Source organism: Phyllostomus hastatus, unplaced genomic scaffold (genome assembly GCF_019186645.2).
Source record: "Phyllostomus hastatus isolate PE091 unplaced genomic scaffold, TTU_PhHast_1.1 phas_contig_209, whole genome shotgun sequence".
Classification (NCBI taxonomy): domain Eukaryota; kingdom Metazoa; phylum Chordata; class Mammalia; order Chiroptera; family Phyllostomidae; genus Phyllostomus; species Phyllostomus hastatus.
Genome location: NW_025333735.1, coordinates 12,274,684 through 12,295,764, shown reverse-complemented (window position 1 = coordinate 12,295,764; position 21,081 = coordinate 12,274,684). Strand labels below are relative to the sequence as shown.

At 40.0% G+C, this 21,081-nt stretch overlaps 1 protein-coding gene across 2 annotated transcripts in view; it reads right to left on the bottom strand.

The window, feature by feature from the left end:
* ERICH3 (glutamate rich 3) overlaps positions 1–20,769 on the bottom strand; it is a 112,902-nt gene extending 92,133 nt beyond the window's left edge. For both annotated transcript variants that reach the window (XM_045835585.1, XM_045835587.1), the window contains exon 1: positions 20,576–20,769. In XM_045835585.1, coding sequence (XP_045691541.1) covers positions 20,576–20,598 — 23 coding nt within the window. In that variant the 5' untranslated portion in view covers positions 20,599–20,769. The remainder of the gene's footprint in view (positions 1–20,575) is intronic.
* Positions 20,770–21,081: the final 312 nt, after the last annotated feature.

The window sequence follows — 21,081 nt, the reverse complement described above, 5'->3', positions numbered from 1 at the left end:
AATGCCATTAGCAGCTCTGAGCTGTTTGTGCTGGCTAATTACACAGAGATGGAATTGCGACCTTTTCCTATCTCTTCTCTCTTTAACGCCCCTCTCAGGAAAGTTTCATGCTGTCAAATGGTAAGGAAATTTTAATTTTGTGCACAAAAGAGACTGAAAGACAGTTACAAAGCCCAGAAGTCAGGGTGCCACGTGAGGATTGCAGACATATGAACAAGTTTGGAAACCATTATTTCGCTGGGTTTATGTAAAAAGACAACCCAAGGGCTTCAGTAATGCACATATGAAACTAGCCCCGATAATGCTTTGAAACTATCTTTTAAATGAACTGTCTTGGTGTCCTATAGTTCATCAAAGGTTTCCTGTCTCCAAAAGGTCAACATTGTATCCCTTACCCTTTCTGAATCTCAGAATATCTTCTCAGCAACTCATTTCAGAAAGGTGAGCAGGTGTCTCTCAGACCTAACAATCATGATTCCACAGTTCACAGATTCTTAAGATAAATCATTAGAGTGATAGCATACATAGTCTTTTGTCTGCTTTTCAGGCTCAAGGGGTTTTGGGGGTGGTTTTTGTTCTTTTTTTTAAGAATGGTGTTGGAATAGCTGTCAGTGCTAAAACCTGATTAAATGAAGTCGGGTGAAAAACATGGGATTATATGGGCCTCGATTTCCCTATTAACTGATAAAATATGTCTTTCTTTTAATCCATACTTTGTAACATTTTTAATATTTAGATTTTAATGCTTAGCCAGCTTTGACACCCACCTCATTTTAAGTCTGCTCTCTCAGCTCCTACTAAACGAACATGTGTGTGCAATGCCCCTGCTCTCTTACTTAAAGGTCCAAAGGATTCAGTTCAGTCGAAACCTTTGTATGCACCTGCTTTCATACCTATCCCTATTTCGAAATGATTGAGGGTCCAATCATCCCAAATGACTGGGATGCCATCAGTGAAGCGACTCCTTCCAAGATGGTCATCACACAACTTGAGGAATAATAACTAGATGGATCGATCTGGGCATCATTTCTTTATCAGACAATGCCTGAATTATTTGTAACTGAAACTTTAGATTAATGGAGTGTTTGATAACAAGAAATTGTACTAGAATAAATTATATACAGACTTAGTAAAACAGTTGTTATGGACTAAATGTTTGTTTCCCCTGAAAAACTTGTATGTTGAAACCCCCAGTGTGATGGTATCAGGAGGTGGAGTCTTTGGGAGGTGATGAGGTCGTGAGGGTGGGTGGAGCCTCCATGATTGGGATTAGTGCTCTTATAAGAGAGACCCCACAGAGCTCCCTCATTCCTGCCCCCATGTGAAATGGCCAACAAGAAAATGGCTCTCTGTAGAGCAGGGAGTGGGTCCTCTCCAGACATAGAATCTTCTGACATTTTAACCTTGAATTTACCAGACACCAGAACTCTGAGGAGTGGATTTCTGTTGTTAAGCCACACAGTGCATGGTATTCTCTCATAGCAGCCAGAACACACTGAGAGGGTAGTCAGTATAACATTTCCACCGTATCCACATTAACGCCACGCCTGTTCTGACCATCAACGCTCCTTCCCCAGGAGACCAGGATGCTCCTGTGTCTGAGTTACACCGGGGTCCATCTGATCCTTTCCAGTTGCTCCTCTTCACATCACTGGGCATGGGTTTGTCGCCTCCCTTGCATTTGTTCAGTTATGAGAGCTTTCCTGACCCAGTCACAAACTTAGAGCTTTTCTGGTGTTTCTGCCTTTGTCCTCTCTATTCCCTGCCACTGTTCTTCTTCCTCCCGCCCTCTACCCTTATCTTAATTGCACTTGATTTAACCCTGGGCCAGATGAGGACACCTTGCCCTGGGCTTGGTGACTGAGTTGCATCTTGGGCACTCCACTACCTCTATAAGTCACTTTGAATCTGTCGTCAAAGCTGAACTTGCTGGTCACACTGCCTCAGTCCCACCACCCTCTCCTGCTGCCATCCATAGGATCACTGCGTGCATCGGACCACTGTGATCATGTCACTCAAAGGCCATGTTGATCACACCAAGTCCCACAACTAATTGGCCAGAGCAGTCTAACTCTCTGGCTTCTTAATGAGATGGATGAGGCTATTTACTCACCCACTGTTCACTGGATGGAGAATGACCCACTTTCTGGCCCAATGCCTGGAGAAAAGTCCTCCAGGAAACAAATGCACAGCCCCCACCCCTGTGGTGCTGGAGGATTTGGGCTGTGGCTGCTGAGTCACTAGGGGGGCATCCTTCCCAGCTGCAGCCTCTCAGCACTCAGTCCTCGTAACCCTGCCTCCCACCATGTTGAATATAGAAATGGGGCTCTGAAGTAAGGCAGTCAACGATTTCTATCAAACCCTCCATCTGCCCCCACAGAGAGGGTGTCTACCCCATAAAAACCCCAACTAAAAGGAGAGGCACTGAAATATTAATCCCCTCTGTGCACTAAGTACTATTTTCACAGCACTCTATAAGGACACAGAGATGGCACAGACCCTTCACCGAAGAGTTCCCAGTCTAGTGGAGAGGTATGCCTGCACAGAAAAAGGGTGTGTGTGATTGATTTCTTCTTGTGTTATGGGACAATCCATTCCTAAATAGCTCCTGAGAGTGTCTGAGTGTCCCGATGTCAGAACTTGGCCCTAAGCTGGGAAAGGAGTGCAATGTCCCTATCCCATTCTGCGCATCACAGAGAACTTCCACGTACAAACTTTTCCTTGTTTTCTTCTATGTCCCCGCAATGTGCATTATGTCTATTACAGATCTTCTGTCTTCCTCAAATGGAAAAGCTCCAAACACAAGATTATTCTTTAATGTTAAGTCAGTCCTAGGAAAACCTAAGGTAAGGTACGGTAGGTCAGAGGAATTCTTCCGGCTTGCCGCCATCTTGAACCCCAACCTCCTCTTCCAGCACCACCTGTCCGCACACTGCCTGCCCTTGTGGAGGGCAAGGGTGCAGAGGTTAACACTCCAGCTCTACCTCAATCCTGTCTCCACCACCACTGCATCTGTTACTGGGAGCAAGAGACCGAACTGCCCCTGCCTCGATTGTTCTATCTGTCCAAAACATTCTGCACATGATTATTTGTGTATTCTCTCCAAAGAGGGAGCTTTCTCTTCACTCCCTTTTCTTCCTAAGCCATCACTAGAATCACCTTTAAAAGTCCCTTTGCAAACCATATATTTGATAAAGAATTTATATACAAAATATATAAGAAATTCATAATGATGGAAAAATATGAATCATAAAATATTCTTAGAGAAATGTCATGCTACTTAGTATAAAGATAGATATATTTATAGATAAACTTTATTTTTTTAAAGATTTTATTTATTTTTAGGGAGGGAAGAGAGAGAGAGAGAGAGAGAGAGAGAGAGAGAGAGAGAGAGAGAGAGAGAGAGAGAGACATCAATGTGTGGTTGCTGGGGGTTATAGCCTGCAACCCAGGAATGTACCCTGGCTGGGAATCGAACCTGGGACACTTTGGTTCCCAGCCCGCGCTCAATCCACTGAGCTACGCCAGCCAGATATAGATAAACTTTAAATGAGGTTTCTTACAGACAAAAACTAACAAATATCTAACTTCCATTTCTAATTAGCCATAACATTAGCATAAAAACAATGTACTGAAAATCCTTAGTTCTTACTCTTAAACATATATACTTTTCTGCAATCTGCTCTACTCTACAAATTTTCCTAGCAAACTTGTTCAGAGAGAATATTAAAAATAATTGTTGATATAACCAGTTTTATTTAGCTCAAATTGTGACTTAGCCAATTTCAATTAATAAAGTTTGTGTAGTTTACTATTTACTGCTGCTGTATGAAAGCATCACATGTTAGCAGCAGCGAACAAAAATTTATTACCCCACGGTTCTGGAGGACAGGAAGTCCAGATGGGGCTCACTGGGCTAAAATCAAGGTGGCAACAGGGCTGCATCCTGATGGGGCTCTAAGAAAGAAGTCCTCGCTTTCCCTTCTCACACTCCAGAGGCTGCCCACCGGCCTTGGCTCCTGGCCCTCTCCCATGCCAAAGCCAGCAATGGCAGGTCGTCTTTCTCAGGATGCCCTCTCCCTGGCTCTGGCTCTTCTGCCTCCTTCTTCCTCATTTAGGGACCATTGTGATTACTTGGGCCCATCCTGACTAATCCAAGATAATCTTATTTTAAGGTCAGCTGATGTGCCAGGTTAATTTGCATCTGCAATTTATGCACCTTGCTATGTAAAGTAACACAATCACATGTTCTGAGGATCACAACATGGACATCTTTGAGGGGCCACTGTTTTGTCTTCACTAATGTTTTTCTTATGTGCCAGATGCCAGGGAGCAGAAACACTGGGCACTGAGTGCAATGGCTAGTGGGCTGTAACATATATCATCTAGCGCTCAATCATGCCAGTGACCCCCACTTTCCAAAAAGACACTTCCCAGACAGAGAAAGACAGTTATATTTTTATTTTTTAAAGATTTTATTTATTTACTTTTGGACAGAGGGGTAGAGAGAGAGAGAGAGGGAGAGAAACATCAATGTGGGTTGCCTCTTGCATGCACCCTCACTGGGGACCTGGTCTGCAACCCAGACATGTGCCCTGACCAGGAATCGAACCAGCCACCCTTTGGTTCACAGGCTGGAACTCAGTCCACTGAACCACACTGGCCAGGACAGAAACACAATTTTAAAACCACACCCAGGTGTACAAAACAATTTGGAGCCTACCTTGCTGTTCTAATTTTGGTGTGTCAAATGTGACGACTGAAACAAATGAAATAGAGGTACATGAGAAGCATTTCAAGCAATTTACCGTATTTTCTCATGTATAATGTGTTCCCACATTTTGTGTGCATTATACATGGGATTATTATACCCATTATAATGCACATCTTTATTTTTCCCTCAAAACTTTGGGCAAAAAAGTGCACATTATACATGGCAAAATACAGTACATTTTTCTCATAAGGACATGAGTACAGAGGTAACTTACTTTATCTAATATGTGAGAACATAAATTAGTCCATAGTATGTAATTATATTCTTGTGAAATATCATTTACTTGGCATTTAACATATTTCATTAATTTCAAATAATTGTATGAAATACTGAGAAGAAATTTTTGCCAATTACCCGATGGCATGCCATTGATTGTCAGCTGCAAATGATTTTAGTAATATTAAAAGGTGAAACTGACCACCTTAGTACTGATAAAAGAGGTTACCATGCATGTTTGCATGTATACAGACGTGTCTGGGGAAGAAGAAAAAAAAAGAAGGTATATACAAGAATATGGCAGGTTCCTTACTAATAAAAGCCTCAAAATTAGATTAGAGAGAAAGCTTTTATACGTAAAACAATTAGAAAGCATACAGAAATGTACTTCAAAAGCGCTAACGGTGGTGTTTTGGAACTGGCTCATCCTGACTCCCATGAGATAATAGAATTTTTTGGAATTTTTCAAGCCATTGTTAGCTCACAATTGGCCATCATGGGAGTAGTTGCACCTCCGAAATTGGCAAACACAACAAAAAGCAAGTTTACCAGCACACTACTGACTGGATTTAAAAGATAAATGTCAAGACACATCCCAGGGGACAAATAAGATGAGTCATTACATGAGTCAACATACGGAAGTGTGCTTTACATACTTTTGATGCAGGAAGTAATCTTGTACACAATATTTGACCAAAGGGGCTCAAATATACACATTCGACCATTCCCTATCCCTAACAAAAAGAACACAAGGACGCTGGCAAATACATGGACATTATTCAGTAGCATTTCAATCAAGAAATTTTATGCAAGATATCTCTTTACATTACCACAAATGACAAGTTTCAACTCACCTACCAATCTGGAAAAACTGATTATACCATTTTATGCTTAACAGAATCAAGAGACTTAGGTGAATGAGCATAGTTTTATTAGAAAAGATGAAAAGCCTGATGGAGAGGTGCATTGCATCTCAGAGGTCACTAAATCTGCAATTTGTAGAGAGCTTGATTCTGTTCAAGGAAAGCCTACACCAAACCTCCACTACCAAGTCAGGCTTCTAGCAACAACAGACAGGTAAAAGTTTCTGCCACAAGTACTTGTGCTGGGAAAGCAAGTTAAACAAATCACAGCTTGCTGTGGCTTGACTGCCTCCACGTTACAGTTCACAGGGAATGCAGTTCCATCCGTGACCCAAATACCTCTTTCATCGTGCATTGGAAAAGGTTTGCAAGGACCCACGGATTCCAGCTGTAAGGAGAAACTCATCACCCAACCACCCAACCAAACCTAAGGTTTTGAATCTCAGCAAGATTCTTAGTGAAGTTAATAAAATCTAAATTGAAATAAATTCTCCAAATAAAATATCTGAAAGCATCATCAATAATCAGGAAAAAATAAAGAAAAATTAAACTTTTTAGCTTTCTATCACTAAAAACTGCTTATTATTGATGAGAAACAAGATTTAGGAAATATGTGGTCAGAGAACTTAATTCTTAAGAGGTAATGATTTCCCCATAATTAAAGGCAAATAAACCTATATCAAACACCTTTTGCCCAAAGTAAATTTGATGAAATAAAAAAAGGATGGGATTTGAAGCCAGAAGGCTTGAGGTCGAATTCTAATTCTACCCCTTACAAGATGGAGGACGCTGAGGAAGGAGTTCAATCTTCTTCCCATTACATCTATCACCATGACATAAAATGTTGTGACTACTTCCTGAAGTGGATAATCATTGGATTATAGAAATTCCTACATGGAAATGACCACATAAGGTCTAGTCAATTCCCTCATTTTATATTCAGGAAACTGAGGTTCTGAAAGTAGGCATGGTTCATCTGTAAACTCAGATGAGAGGCCTCAGAAACAATGTCACAGTAGCTCCCACAGAACTTTATCTATCCCTTTCCTAGGGTCCTCGTCTCACAACCTCCCACCAGAACTTTCATCCATGCTTAATCACTCCGTTAGATTCACATAGGATTCTCCCCTGTGTCCCTCTCATAAGGTATAGAATGGAGCCATGACCACAGCAAACAACCAATGTGTGTTGAATGAGTAACTAAATCAGTTAATGGAAACCAATTATATTGGTCCAATTCCTTGACACATATCCTTTTTTAAAAAATCTATGTGTAAGGATCATAACCTTTCTTCTGTTTCAGGATAATAACTGAAAACAATCTATAACAAAAGAGGTTCAAAAACATGCATTAAATACATTGGCCCCTTTTAAATGCAGAATGCTCAGCGTGGTGACCACACTGACAATGTAGGTTTTGCTGTTTTGTCTTGGTCACACAGAGCCTTTGCAGTGTACTATAGAGTTGCATTAGAAGGAAAAAATTCCATGGAGGCAGGAAAAAAATAGCCTTTTCAGGAAACTTGAAGAAAGACCAATACAGAAGAGCAATTGACATTGGGGGCAATTATTTACCAACCCTTTGTAAGAAAACTCTTTGCCAACTAAAATTAGACCATGAGCCTCTGCTGCCTGGCACTTTGTAGAGAGTGACCGAATTGATATCATATAAATGATTTTATATTACATTCTTCATTCTTTTTTATTTGCATCCAAATCTGCCAGATCTCAGCAATTATGCTAAATATTGATTTACAATTTCTCTCAGCTTATTCTAATGATGCAGCCAAATAAGAACCTTAATATTATTTTATTTATAGCTGTAATATCGTGGCTTGAAGTAAAACCGAAACTAGTCTCCAACTGTGCTGACTGCTGGCAGGACGGTTCTGCGTGTTCACTGATAAGTAGACGAGAAAGCGGTGCATGGGGAGGCCGTGGGCCCCAGTGCACTAAGGTTGCTGAATTCCCTATAATACATGGTGTGGGCCTCCAAGCTCTTCTTCAAAGACTTCAGAATCTTACATCTTTGAACAGAAAATAAAAAAATATATGGCTACTTAAAAATATGCACTAATAGAAAAGTAGAATCGAAATTAAGAAAGATAATGAGGCTGGAGCAAAGGTGACAAAGGGAAAGTTCTAGAAATCAATAATTTTCATCACTAGTATTTACTGTTCACTTAAATTTCTAAAGGGCACACATTAAACACTCTATATGATAAAAGATATATGTATTTTTAATTCTTAATGCTGCAAAGTACTAGTATCCTCCTTCTTTACAGGTGAGTAAACTGAGGTATAACTCTGGATCTTGGACAGATCTAGAATACAAATCAGGGCCTGTTCTGCTTTGACTGCTAAACTGAATTGTGTCCTATGAAGTACAGTCAAAGATCACTCAGAGCTCAGCCTGGAGAAGAAATGCATGTAGGGACCCAGGTAAGTGGATCGTTGCCTTGTGAAAGATGCTAAGAAGGCAGGATCATCTCAAAGAGTGAATTAAAGTATAGGGATGATATTTTGGCTCAATAAAAGGAAACTGTTTAAATATCAACATGATGACCTGTAGGATGATATGTCCAAAGGTCCTGAAATTGTATGATTCTATGAGAGCAATAAAGGGTTTTAAGCAGGAAAATTAGATGAATTAAATATTCCAACTCTCCTTTTGACACCTATATCCCCCTGCTGTGTCTTGAGAAGGCAATGTATGGTAGTTAGGAGTTTGACCTCTCAAGTTAGATATCCTGAGTTCAAATCTTAACTATATTATTTAGTAAGTTAGCAACCTGGGGCAAAGTACTTATATCTTCCCCTGAAAATGGAAATAGTAGTAGCTCTACTTTAGAAAGTCATTTAGAGCATTGAATAAGTCAATATGTATAAAGCACTTAACAATTTATTTAGCACATAGTTAATGCTCAATGAATTTTGGAAGTTCATAAGTATATACATCCTCTTCAATGATCAATTTAAACCCAAACTGAAATAATACTATGCAAGTAAAACTAACTACTTCCTAAAGACTTCTACTATGAGTGATTTCTTTCCACAGTTAACTTCCCCCATTGGCAGAAAACCTTCCTTGAAGGAGACAATGCTTAAAAATCTATTTATCCCTATTTTTCCCTCAAAGAGTGGTTAATCATTATCTTCTTAGGAAGAAGAAGCTCATATAAATCTGAGCACTATCTTTTTGAAGTCAGAAAGCCATGTTCCTTTATTATCTTTCTCTATATTATAACCTCCATGAGTTCATTCACTTTGTCCTATTCACTAGGGCCTTGTATTCCAGTTACGCAGAACAATGTCTGGAATGCATTTTTTAATGTAAAAATAAATATTGTTTCTTTTTTGATGTTCAAATGCCTTTCTAGTTGTCAATATCCATTTTGAGTTAACAAGTAACAAAATTGCAGTCTTTTAGAGAAGCTCTGGAAATCATCCATGTTATTCTACTTATTTCCATATTTAGAGCTGATTTAAGCAAAATTAATAAGTAGGTGAAGATTGCCTTGCATACACCCAACCTTCCTTTCCTATGTCTTATCTCTCTCTTAAATGACAGTCCTATACACAGTGATCCTTGATATTATCAGATTCTTCTTCCTCCTCCCCCACTCCTCCTTTTCCTTTTCCATACTCAGCTACTCTCAGACAGCAAATGTCAGAATTGTTCGGTTCACATACTGAAAGCAGTTTAGGTGCAAGATGTTTCCTAGGGACCAACACAAGTGAAAGGAAGAAGGTGGAAGCAGAACTGAGCAGAGGGAGAAGTCGAAATGAACACAGACCTCACACAACCTTGGCCAACCTGGAACAGCCAAGCCTTTGTATCCCTCCACGTTCAGTCAGTACTGAGGGCTGCCCAGGAAGGATGTGACCTTGGACAAGGTAGTACTCTGGGGCCAAGAAAAGGAAAGGAAGAAGGAAGGAAGGAAGGGAGGAAGAAAGAAAAGAAGAGAAGAGAAGAGAAAAGAAAAGAAAAGAAAAGAAAAGAAAAGAAAAGAAAAGAAAAGAAAAAAGAAAAGAAAAGAAAAGGGAAAGGGAAGGAGAAAAGGAAGGGGAAGGGAAGGGGAAGGAGAGGAGAGGGGAGGAAAGGGGAGGGGAGGGGAGGGGAGGGGAGGAGAGGAGAGGTTGCTCACTCAATGGCATCACTACTGCACATATGAATTACAATTTAGGGGAATGAGAAGATTTTTAAAGAGGTTGATTTGTTAACCTTCCTCACCTAACACACATAGTATTTTGTTGATGTGGTTTTCTTTGGTGGCTGGGCCTCTCCTCTCCTCTCCTCTCCTCTCCTCTCCTCTCCTCTCCTCTCCTCTCCTTATAAAAGTACATGAATTTAAGAACAGGTTACCATTTAAAATAAATTAGTTTAATTGAACAAGAAAGTGCTTTATAGCTTGGAAATATTTCCTTATCTTCCCTCTTAATTAATAGTTTGAGATATTTCTGCTTATTTTGGGCTGTATATTTTATGTATTTTTGGCTGATGTACTTTGAGAAATTAATCCTAAGGACAAGGATGTGTTAAGTACTTTATTGTAATAATCATTTCATGATGTATGAGGTCTGTCCAGAAGGTATCCAGCCATGTTATATGAAAAAATAGAGACAGTTATTGAAGAAGACACAAGATACAAGAAACACTATACATAGGACAATGACCCCTCAGTCCCCTTCAAAGTAGGCACAGTGGAACCTCACACAGTTCTCCCAGTCGCTATCAGCTGCCCCATAATATTTTCTTGAATCTTATTGATGGTATGGAATCTCTTTCTTTTCAAAGGTGATTTTAGTTTTGGGAAAAGCCAGAAGTTGCAGGGTGCTAAATCTGGGCTGTAGAGGGGCTGACTCACCTGGCTGATTTGATGTTTTGCCAAAACACTCTGCACAAGATGTGATGCATGAGTGGGCGCATTGTCGTGATGAAGTTGCCAATCACCAGTTGCCCATAGCTATAGCCTTCTGAATCATCTCAATAGTTTCTGCATAAGAATGTTCAAGCTTAACACAAAATTGGATTCAGATTTGTTGCTCTGCTTGTTCAGTCATTTTGAAAGTGACAATCACACAGTACACATGCTCACTCAATGGCATCTACTGCCTCCACTGACTAGTACAGTGAAGTCATCATTGTTCACACATGAGCATTGCAGTTCACTCTCCTTGGCTGCCAGGTTACATCAGTGTCATGCAAACCATTCATGTTATAGTAACAACAGCTGGACTGTTTTCTGACAGACCTTGTATATGTATATAATGAAAGCGTCACATTGTATATCTTAAACTAAAAGTGTTATCTGTCAATAATATCTCAATAAAGCTGAAATAATAAAACTAGGAAGAAAACCTTTTAGAAAACTTAAGCAACATGCTCCTTGCACAAACATCAAAATAAATATACAATAGCGGCCATTCAGGATTCTCTAATATATGCCAATATTTCTACAAGAAGGGTATCTATTACTCCCATTTTTGAAAGAGTAAAGTAAGGCACAGAGAAATTAACTTCCCTATTTTAACATAAGGCAAAACTGAGATTCAAATGTATGTCTTTCTGACTCCAAAAATGTCACTCTTTCCACTATAGTGTGCCTGTCTCACAATTTTTAATGGAATACTGATTTTCCTTTGGAATTTCATTCTATTTCATTTAGAAGAAAAATAAATGAGACAGTTTTCAGATAGTTTCAATCCTTCAGACACTTCAAACTTCTGATTGTGTCCCCCTTTGAAGTGCTCTCTCTGTCCCCACTTCCCAGTATAATTTCTGAATGTCCTTGGGCTCAGTCTCCAAGCTTCTGTGCTGAGCTCCCCTGTGCCCTGTCATTGGACTTTGGGATCTGGCCCTGCTCCATGCTCTTGCATTTGGCTCTGAAACTTCAGACTTTCCTTTTTTTTTCTTCCCTGAGCCAATCTCTTCACCAAGGACTGGAACCTGAAAATCCCTCTTCACAGACCGAAGTCTGAAGCCAGCTTCACCCACTTCTTATTCTCGAACATTCCAGCCTAGGTCAAAGCTCCAAGTCTCAAGTTCTATGTGAAAAAAGAATTTGTAGGAATAAAGAATTTAACAGTGATAATTTCATGTAAATCCTTATGAATTGTGGTGAAATATGACAAAAAATAGAATCACCTACCTCTAGACTACTTGTGAATAAATACGAGGGAAGACACAAAAAATCTCAGAATTTATTCACAAAAAATTGCGTATTTATTCTTACATGTTTAAACTTCACTCATATTCAAAGTTCTCTCCACTTGAAGCAATTCACCTGTTGAGTCTTTTTTTAAAGTAACTTTTTTTTAGATTTTATTTACTTATTTTTAGAGAGGGAAGGGAGGGAGAAAGAGAGAGAGAGAGAGAGAAACATCAATGTGTGGCTGCTAGGGGTAGTGGTCTACAACCCAGGCTTTTGCCCTGACTGGGAATCGAACCTGCGATGCTTTGGTTCACAGCCGCGCTCAATCCACTGAGCTATGCCAGCCAGGGCTACCTGTCGAGTCTTTATTCCATCGTTCAAAAGTTTTTTAAATGGTTCATTTTTATGCCATTTAGTGCTTCAGTTTGTTTATTTTTTTCACCTCTTTCTAAAAAATTTCCCTTTGAGGACATTGTTAATCTAGGGAAACAAACAAAAAAAAAAGTCTCTCAGGGCAAGACTGGGTGAATAGGGAGGGTGGGGCATGGAGGTTATGCCATTTTTGTTCAAAAACTGCTGAACATTCAGAGTGGTGTGGACAGGTGCACTCTAAATCACCCATCATGAAGTGAGCAAGTGCCCTGAAATTTTTACTGAAGCCAAATGCAGCCTCTTACAACAATGCCAGTTGGTACACTGGTACAGATGGGTTCCTAGAACTCTCACTTAGTGGGGAAAGCCTATGTTACAAGGGACCTGCCCTCCAGAAGGTAATTCCTGTTTTGGGGGGTCCCCTTCATAATAACTGCTGTTATGGTTTATACCACTATTTGTCTGGTTTTCTGTTACTTGTAATTGAACATATTCCTAATTGATAGCATCACCTTGCTGCCCAAGGACAGCAAAACTCCATAAAGATCAAAGACTTTGGATACCTTTTATAAACATTCACTATTCAGGTTTTTTCAAGAACTCAAATGAATTTCTGGAAGACAGGTAAGTGCTTAATATGGTAGCTTGGTGACTAGCAATAGAGGACACTCAGTACACATTAAATGAACCAATGAGCAAAAATGTAGTCTTGGGACATCCGTCTCACTAAGATAGGAGACATAGGTCAGCAATTATTGAGCTAAGTTCAGGTCATTGCCCTGAAGATGCAGAGAGGAGCAAAATGTGTAGAGAGGTGTGGTCATCCCCTGCCAAAGGCTTTGCAGAGTATAAGGGAAACATAAAGTCGAATGAAGTAACAGGAGGGAAGGGCCTACACGGTGCCTACTGGTGTGTCTTTTAAAACAATGTGTCTTAGAAACACCTTTTCAAGCAACGTTCCTTCACTAACATAGCTTTAAAAATAGGAAGAATCCAGAGGAAAATAGAAAAGAAAGAAAATGACAAAAATGCTATAATGTTATGGATGGTAGGATTTCAAGTTTATTTTCCTCTTTGTCTTTTTTTGCTTAAAATAGAAAATTTTCAAAGTATAGATAAGTAATAGGAGGAAAATAGAAGACCACTTGTATCCATAGTACCCAGAGATTTGAGATCCTTTCCAAGTCTATTATTCTAATTTATAGAAATTATTTTTATTTGAATCTAAACAACACAAACAATATTATTATAAATATCTTGAAGCAAGCTATGAAGACAAATAAGTTCTTAATATGAAAGCCACATAATATTCACAAATATATAATATTACAATCCATGGCATATAGAGAATGCCAAATTAACTGCTACTATAAAACAATATGATTCAATTCAATTGAAATTCCTTAGTTTTTAATGCTGTTTCATACTACTATGTGCAATTTATATCGCCTGTTTAGTTCTCTGCTGTTTCTTCCCTTGATTCAATATTTTGCCCTAAGAAGTCTCATTAATTTATAAGTGTTACTATTAGAAGAAAATACTAAGCCACCAAAAAAATGGAGCACCAGTTCAAAACATTCAGTTTTCTACCCCAACTAGTGTCTCACACTGAAAGACGGGGAGTAATTTGATTACTAATCAGACTTAACAAAAGAAAAGTTCAATACTTACTAGTAGAGATCATTGACTTACTATCTTAATTACTTCTCCTCACTAGTCCTTTAATTATATTTTCTGTTTGCTTTGATTTTTATCTCCCTTTTGAACTGTTGGCTTCCAATCTCCACTCCCCATGACCATCATATTCTTAAATCATTTATTTTCAATGACTCTACATTTCCCATAAAGACCATTTTCAGCTTTTGCAGGACCAAGTAATAAAAAGTACCAGCAGTTGTGAATGCGCTGTACTAATGTGCTAGGGCTGCCCTAACGATGTATCACAGACTGGGTAGCTTAAACAACAGAAATTTATCATCTCATAGGTCTGGAGGCTAGAAGTCCAGAATTAAGGTGTCAGCAGGATTAGTTTCTTCTGAAGGAAGGATCTGTTCCAGGCATTTCTCTTTGGTTTCCAGATGGCCATCTTCCTCTATGATCACAGTGGTCTTCTCTCTCTGTGTATCCGTGTCCTAATCTCTTCTTCTTTTAAGGACACCAGTCATATCAGGGCCCAGCCCACTGACCCCATTTAACCTTAACTACCCTTTAAAGATCTCCAAATAGAGTCATCTTTGAGGTACTGGGAGTTGGGGCTTTAACATATGAACTGGAGTGGGGGGTGGTGGCACAATTCAGCCTGTATCATAGGTATAACCAGAAATGTGACCAATTTAAGTATGTGGCATGGATTTATACAGAAGGAACAAAGTACATGATCCCTGAGTAGAAGGAAACCCAAGCTGCCACACTTTGATTCTCAATTATCTGATCTGGCAAACAGAAAAGAGTAATTGGTGATCTATCAAAAAGAGAAACAGGTAGCTTCAGGATCTTACCACATTCATGTACATAGCTAGGATGGATGAATAGAGGTTACTGAAGCTCTCCAATGAAAGTCCCCAGAGCATGGGGAAGAATAGGAAATTACACTTCATAGTAATCTGCCTACACGCCAAACAGAGTTAACTACCCGAAAGAGACAGGGAACCAAGACTGAGAGTGAAAGGAGACCTGGAACAAAACAAGAAATTGTTGAGGAATCCAGAGTCCTACACCTACACTTTAAAATGTTCTTTACTTTTAAAGTATCTTTCTTATATGTTTGTGTGGTGTTTGTATCTTCTTATGTTTCACTATAAAAGCAATGGCTTGACAACAATTCTCAAACCCTAATAATACCTGAGATCAAATTTTGATAAAGATGATTTTTCAAGCTGCATCTGTTGCACTTGTCACATCGTTTGTCTTTTTTTCTCCAGAGCAACGTTAATCCAGAGAGGCGACCTCTCAGGTAAATTACTTAAACCTAGATGTATTTTCTGATATAACAACATGCAGCCGTATTGTTGTCAATATTGTTGTTTCCTAATTGGGACCTTTGCAAGAAGAGGCTGAGTTAGAGCCTGTGGCTAGTGAAAGAACAAAGTAGCTCCTGCTCAGCGGGAAGACGGGGGGATAATGGAGTCCTGGTGAACATCTGGGTTGATTTTTCAGTCAGTGCAAGATACAAATATACCACATGGTCAAAAATGTCTTTAAAAATCATTAATTTATTTGTAGTGACACAGGTTTTACTTTGAATGTGACTCAATTAATTGTCCTCTTTATCCTTTTTTTCTTTTTTAAATATAAATCATACTCATATCATTTGAGATGTCCAGTTTAGGGAAAAGTGAAGATATTTGCCAACCAATATGAATATTGAATCCTAGATTTTTTTCTTTTTTACAAATTTTACCCTCACTTTATTTGACAGCTTATTTTTAAATGATGGACATATGAAATCATTTCAAAGAACACACCATTTTCAACTATTTGTATGGAGAAGTAAGTAAGCTATTGGAGGGAAAGATCGAATAATCCAATCTGCGCACAACTTCTGTTGGTCTACACTAAAACTACTAACTAACATTTAAAATTTAATTGCAATATTATCTCCCAGAATCTAAGGTTTTCAATGAAAATTATATCAATGGAAACATAAAGTCTCAAAAATACATAAACCCCAGGTTGATTATTTGAGGCTGATTTTTGAGTTGAAAACTGAGAGAAGTTTTAATTTCTCATCCCCTGAAGAAACATCATGTAGTTACTTACAACTAAAATAGGTTGGGGGAGTTTCCACTGCCCCTCCCAGTTAGAGGTGCCTTGACAACCTCAGCAGGCATCAAGGACCATGAAGGAGAAAGACGAAAACCAATAGGAGGGGAAATTCCGGGGGTCTCTTCCTAAGGCTGAAATACACACATGCAAATAAAATATCTCAATGGACAAACAAGAGAAAAAGCAAACATGGGGGAGAGGAATGATGCCACAGCAGACTGTATCTGACGGCACCTGTTCTCCAGACCGGATGCTCACTAAGTGGGACAGTCAAACTCCTGGGCTCCCCAAAGTCTTTCCTAAGGGAACCCAGACAAGGATACTTTTAAGGGAATCAGTTTTCAGACCCCCAAGTTTCCTCCGCATACTCCTAAAATGATCTACCTGAAAAATGTACTTCCAGTCATGATGACCTCTCCCTTCCTTTTATCTTTCTGTCTTTACAATAGAAAGTCACACGTCTCACCATCTGGTGTCTTGTTAGGGTGCACTGAACTTAGAAAAACACCTGACAAACAAGAGGACAATCTGAAGCACTGCATAGATGTTAATACAACAAATCACTTTCATGACTGGGCAACAAGCAGGACTGCAACCCTTGTTTCCAATCCTTTGTTTTCTAAACAACTGAAGGAGGACCTAAGTGCCATTTGAAAGATCACTGAAAACGTTTTTGGAGACCAATCTCTATGTGGGTTTTGGCTTGTAACTCTGAAGGAATTCAAAGATTTGAGTGGCATCGTATAACAAATTTCTTTTCATTTCCATCTGCTTATATGAACAGGTTTGCTATTCAAAGGGTTAAAAGAAGACACCCCAAATATAAAAACAAAGGAGCAGAATCTCAACAAAATGTTAAGGGAAGAAATAAAAACAGATGACTCCATTCAATTTACTTCATTTAACCAGAAACAATTTACTCCTTGAAATCAAGTTGCCAATATTTAACAGGAGTTTGAATAGGAACTATTCAATTTGAATTCGAGTATTTCATGACTTCAAGTTTGAAGTGCTGTGTGACATACTGTAGTGGTGGGTGTGAGTGGCGAGCACAGACTAGAGTGCTGCTACACACGTTCAGAGCACCCCACCATGTGCTAATGAGAAAGGCAGAGACAAAGTGCAATGGACACTCCTATTGCAAATAACATGGTGGATCTTCAATTATTTTGTCAATTCTGGATGTACATCTTCATTATCTAAAAATTGACAATTTTACTTACAGCAGTTGGTACTTTGCTTTTGATGAAGGGCTGAGTTATCGGGGAGCACTAAGGCTATGTTGATGCCACAGTTCAGTATATTGTCACTACAGAAACCCTTCTGCACATTAAAAAAGTATAAATTAATAAGTCTACACAAAAAATGCTTCTAAACCTTGGCAGAATCTTTCTAAACATACAATATCTTGTGAGCTTTTATGTTGTCATAAATGATAATATTCCCCATTCTTCTTATTCCTCAAAGCAAATTTACAGATGAATGTGACTATCTCTACTTAAAAGAGCCAAGGATTCAGACATGAACCTTTCAAGGAGCCAAAAGTGCCATATCATTTTATTGCCATGAATGGCTGAAGGTATAAAATTGCCATTGAATCTCTAGAACTAGTGTATAACCCACAAACAAATAGCAACTCGGGGTGAGACTTAGCAAACCAAAGAGAATACCGATTGAAATTCTCCACTCTAAAACAATTTCACTGGAGATGACAATGCCAGAAATGGTGTTTTATACTTGACTTCCCCCCAATTACAATGCAGCTCAGATTCAAAGTCTTTGTAATAATCTGTGACAGAAGTTTTTAAGACTATTTTTATTTAGTCCAAACTCCATCTGAACAAAGTCAGCACAGGCCCTTTGCAACTTTTTATGTCGTGTTTCATGCTGTAATTAAGTAAGCAGTGGAACTCAGAAGGAAGCCCCATGAGAAAGCATCAGGACATCGCTTATTGATTGGTGGGATTTTAGGGATTTAAAATTTCTGTTCTATTGTACAACTGCACTTTATTACCACTTTATCCTTCAAGTGTAATAAGTACAAACTGCTTCAGTAATGATGGAAAAGCTTTCTCGGCTTTAATGAAACCTTTTATTTGCTACTGAAACTTTTATTATTTCCAAATGATAGCACAGGCAAGAAAAATAATCACTACTTATACTGAGGGAAAACTTCAGCAATTTGAATAATTTTGTCCTTGGGTGAATTTTAAGGCATTTAGAGTTCTTATGTTTATTATTTTCATTTATTTTTGATGAACCAAAAACAAAATATATACATGAACATATACACACTACAACAAAATTATTTTCTAATAATATATTAAAATGCTAGATATTTATGTGCAGCTGTACGATGTCAGTCTGATGTGGGTAAGAATTTCTGTATATTTAGGGCTCCCACAAATCTCAGCTCTTGACCGTGACAGGCAATACAGTTGAATGGCTCTGCTTGCAGGCTCTGAAGCTGGAACACCTGGCTTTGCATTCCAGCCCTCAACCCTCCTTCCTGTGAGATCTGTAAAACGTTCCCAGTCCTCCCTTTCCTTATGTGTGGAAAGAAGGGTGACTGGAACCTGCCTCGTGGAGTGGACGTGAAGATTAAACAAGGAATTTCATGTGAAGCATTAGACCGGAGCCTGACGCACAGTAAACACTTGATGGATGTTTGGCTCTGATATGGTTTTCATATGTGAATACATCCACTTCTAGACGATACCATTCACTCAACAAACATTTGCTGAGCTTTACTTTATGCAGAACATTTGTTCTTGGTGAAGGGGGTGCAGAGATTAACGAGACATGGTGCCTTCTCTCCAGGAGCTTCCACTTGTAGTGCAAAACCATGGTTGCGATCCTGATACCTTTCTTGAAGAGTACTAGGAAGCATACTCTTCCACCAGATCGCAAAGTTTCCTTTTCCCCATATGCTTGCAACTAATGGAGCTTCAGAAAAATTTCACTTCCATTTCTGAAATCTCAATCATGCACAATTTCATAAGCAGCTACAGGTTTTTCCACATTTTAAAATAGACGATTAAATGGTCTAATCAGATTCTAGCTTAGCCAAAAACTTGAAAAACATAGCAAGACAACCATGACTGACACCTTCATTCTCCCAAATGGGGCCATACTGCGAACAGCAGCTGCAGAAAAACAATGCCAATGACACCCTACGCGGCCCACCGCTAACTAAAACCGCACAGGAGGTCAGCATCAAAGCGTTACAGCACCTCAATTCAAATCGGGATCAAATAAGAACCTTGTTTAGTCGCAACTACATCACTTTCCAGAAAGTTCTGAAACTGACTTTCAACATGGTGCCTTATATGCCTTTAGTTTTTTCAAACATTTTTGTTCATGTCTCGACACTCAGAGAAGTCATTACAAAATAAAATCTTTAAGTGTGACTATAAACCCGAAGCACAGAGACTAGTGCGGTATTTCAGACACCACAAACCCCAAAAGATCTTAAATAAGTTGTTCTCTGCTAAACCGCTGCTGTTGAAAATGTGCAATAAATCCAATTAAAAAAAGAAAACATCTTTGAATTAGTTGCAAGATAGACTAGAATATTATCTACTCACTAGATGTATCATAATAAAAAACTATGTAATATGCATAACATTGTTTAATTTAGAAAGGAATTGGATGTTCACTCTTCCAGTAAAAAGACCAAGATTATCTGAGGGAGTTGGATGGGGGTGGGGGGAGAATAGCCAATATGGCTGTGTTAACTTTCTAGAATGGATTGAGTAATTGCCAAAAATATCTTCTGAGGAGCCACCCTGCCCAAAGCAAGGGGAGATCGCCGGTAAACATACAAGCACACAACTCCTTCGTTTCTCCTTCCTTTCCCGTGTCATACCACCTTCCCTGATCAAAAGACTATGGATGGCCCCTTATGTTCCTTTGAGGACTGGGCGGATAAGAACTCATAGGTAAGTAAGGGGCACCCCTCACAACGCAGCACCCGTCAACTTGAACTTAACTCACGCCTCCTCTGTGCGCAGGACGCCACAGTGAGAATTTTATCTCGCTCCCGAATCTCCGAACGAATGTGAACTTTGGTGACCGCTACTTTTGCATCGAAACACACGTGTTCCACACCACAGAATCCTCTGGGTCCCAGCTAACATCCCTGCTTCATGTGTGCGTTTCTCACATCCATCTTTTAGTCCTTCCAGAGTGCAAATTTCAAAAAGGGTGAACGTTGGCGAAAAGAAGAGAGGAAGGGGAGGGAGGACCGCAAAGCCCAGGATTTCTGCCATCCTTCTGCAACCCAGAATCCGTATTATTTTACTCCTCGAGCCCATCCCCCCCGTCGCTCTCCCTTTTGCCCCTTCGTTCTGCGGCAGGAGGGAGGAGGAGGGGCCTCTGGCTGAAGCCGCCACCTGCCGCGGCGTGGAAAAGCTCCAGTTGACACTTACCCAGAGGGGTGAGAGTGGCTCATTTTTGCAGGATCTTTTTTGGACCCCCTGGCAGGTGCGGAGGGTGGGTGCGTGGGGCCCCGCGCACGCTGGCACCGCGACAGCCGCTCGCGGGTGGCTCCGCACTGCGGTCGCCCGTTCGCGGGGCAGCTGGGCTGGGCTGCCACCGCCCCTGCGCCCGAGCTACTCGCAGCCTCCCGAGCCCCCACCCACTGGCGGTATCCACAGCCTCCCGGTTGCTAAGGGAGGGGGGAAGGCAAGCGCCGAGGTGCCAGAGAAGCCAAGGCGCTGCTGGAACTGAGCCTGGGGAAGCTGGAAGTGAAGCTCAGCTTCTAGCCCTTTTTCTGGGCCCCGGTGTAGGAGGGGACCCAGGCTCCTGCTCTGTTGCCCAGGGAGCGGGTTCCCCATCACCTGTACTCCGAAAACGCACACACACAACCGGTTTAGGCTGGTGTGTTTCCTGCTAGGCCCTGGGGAAAGGCTAAGGGGTGGCTGAAGCTACTAGT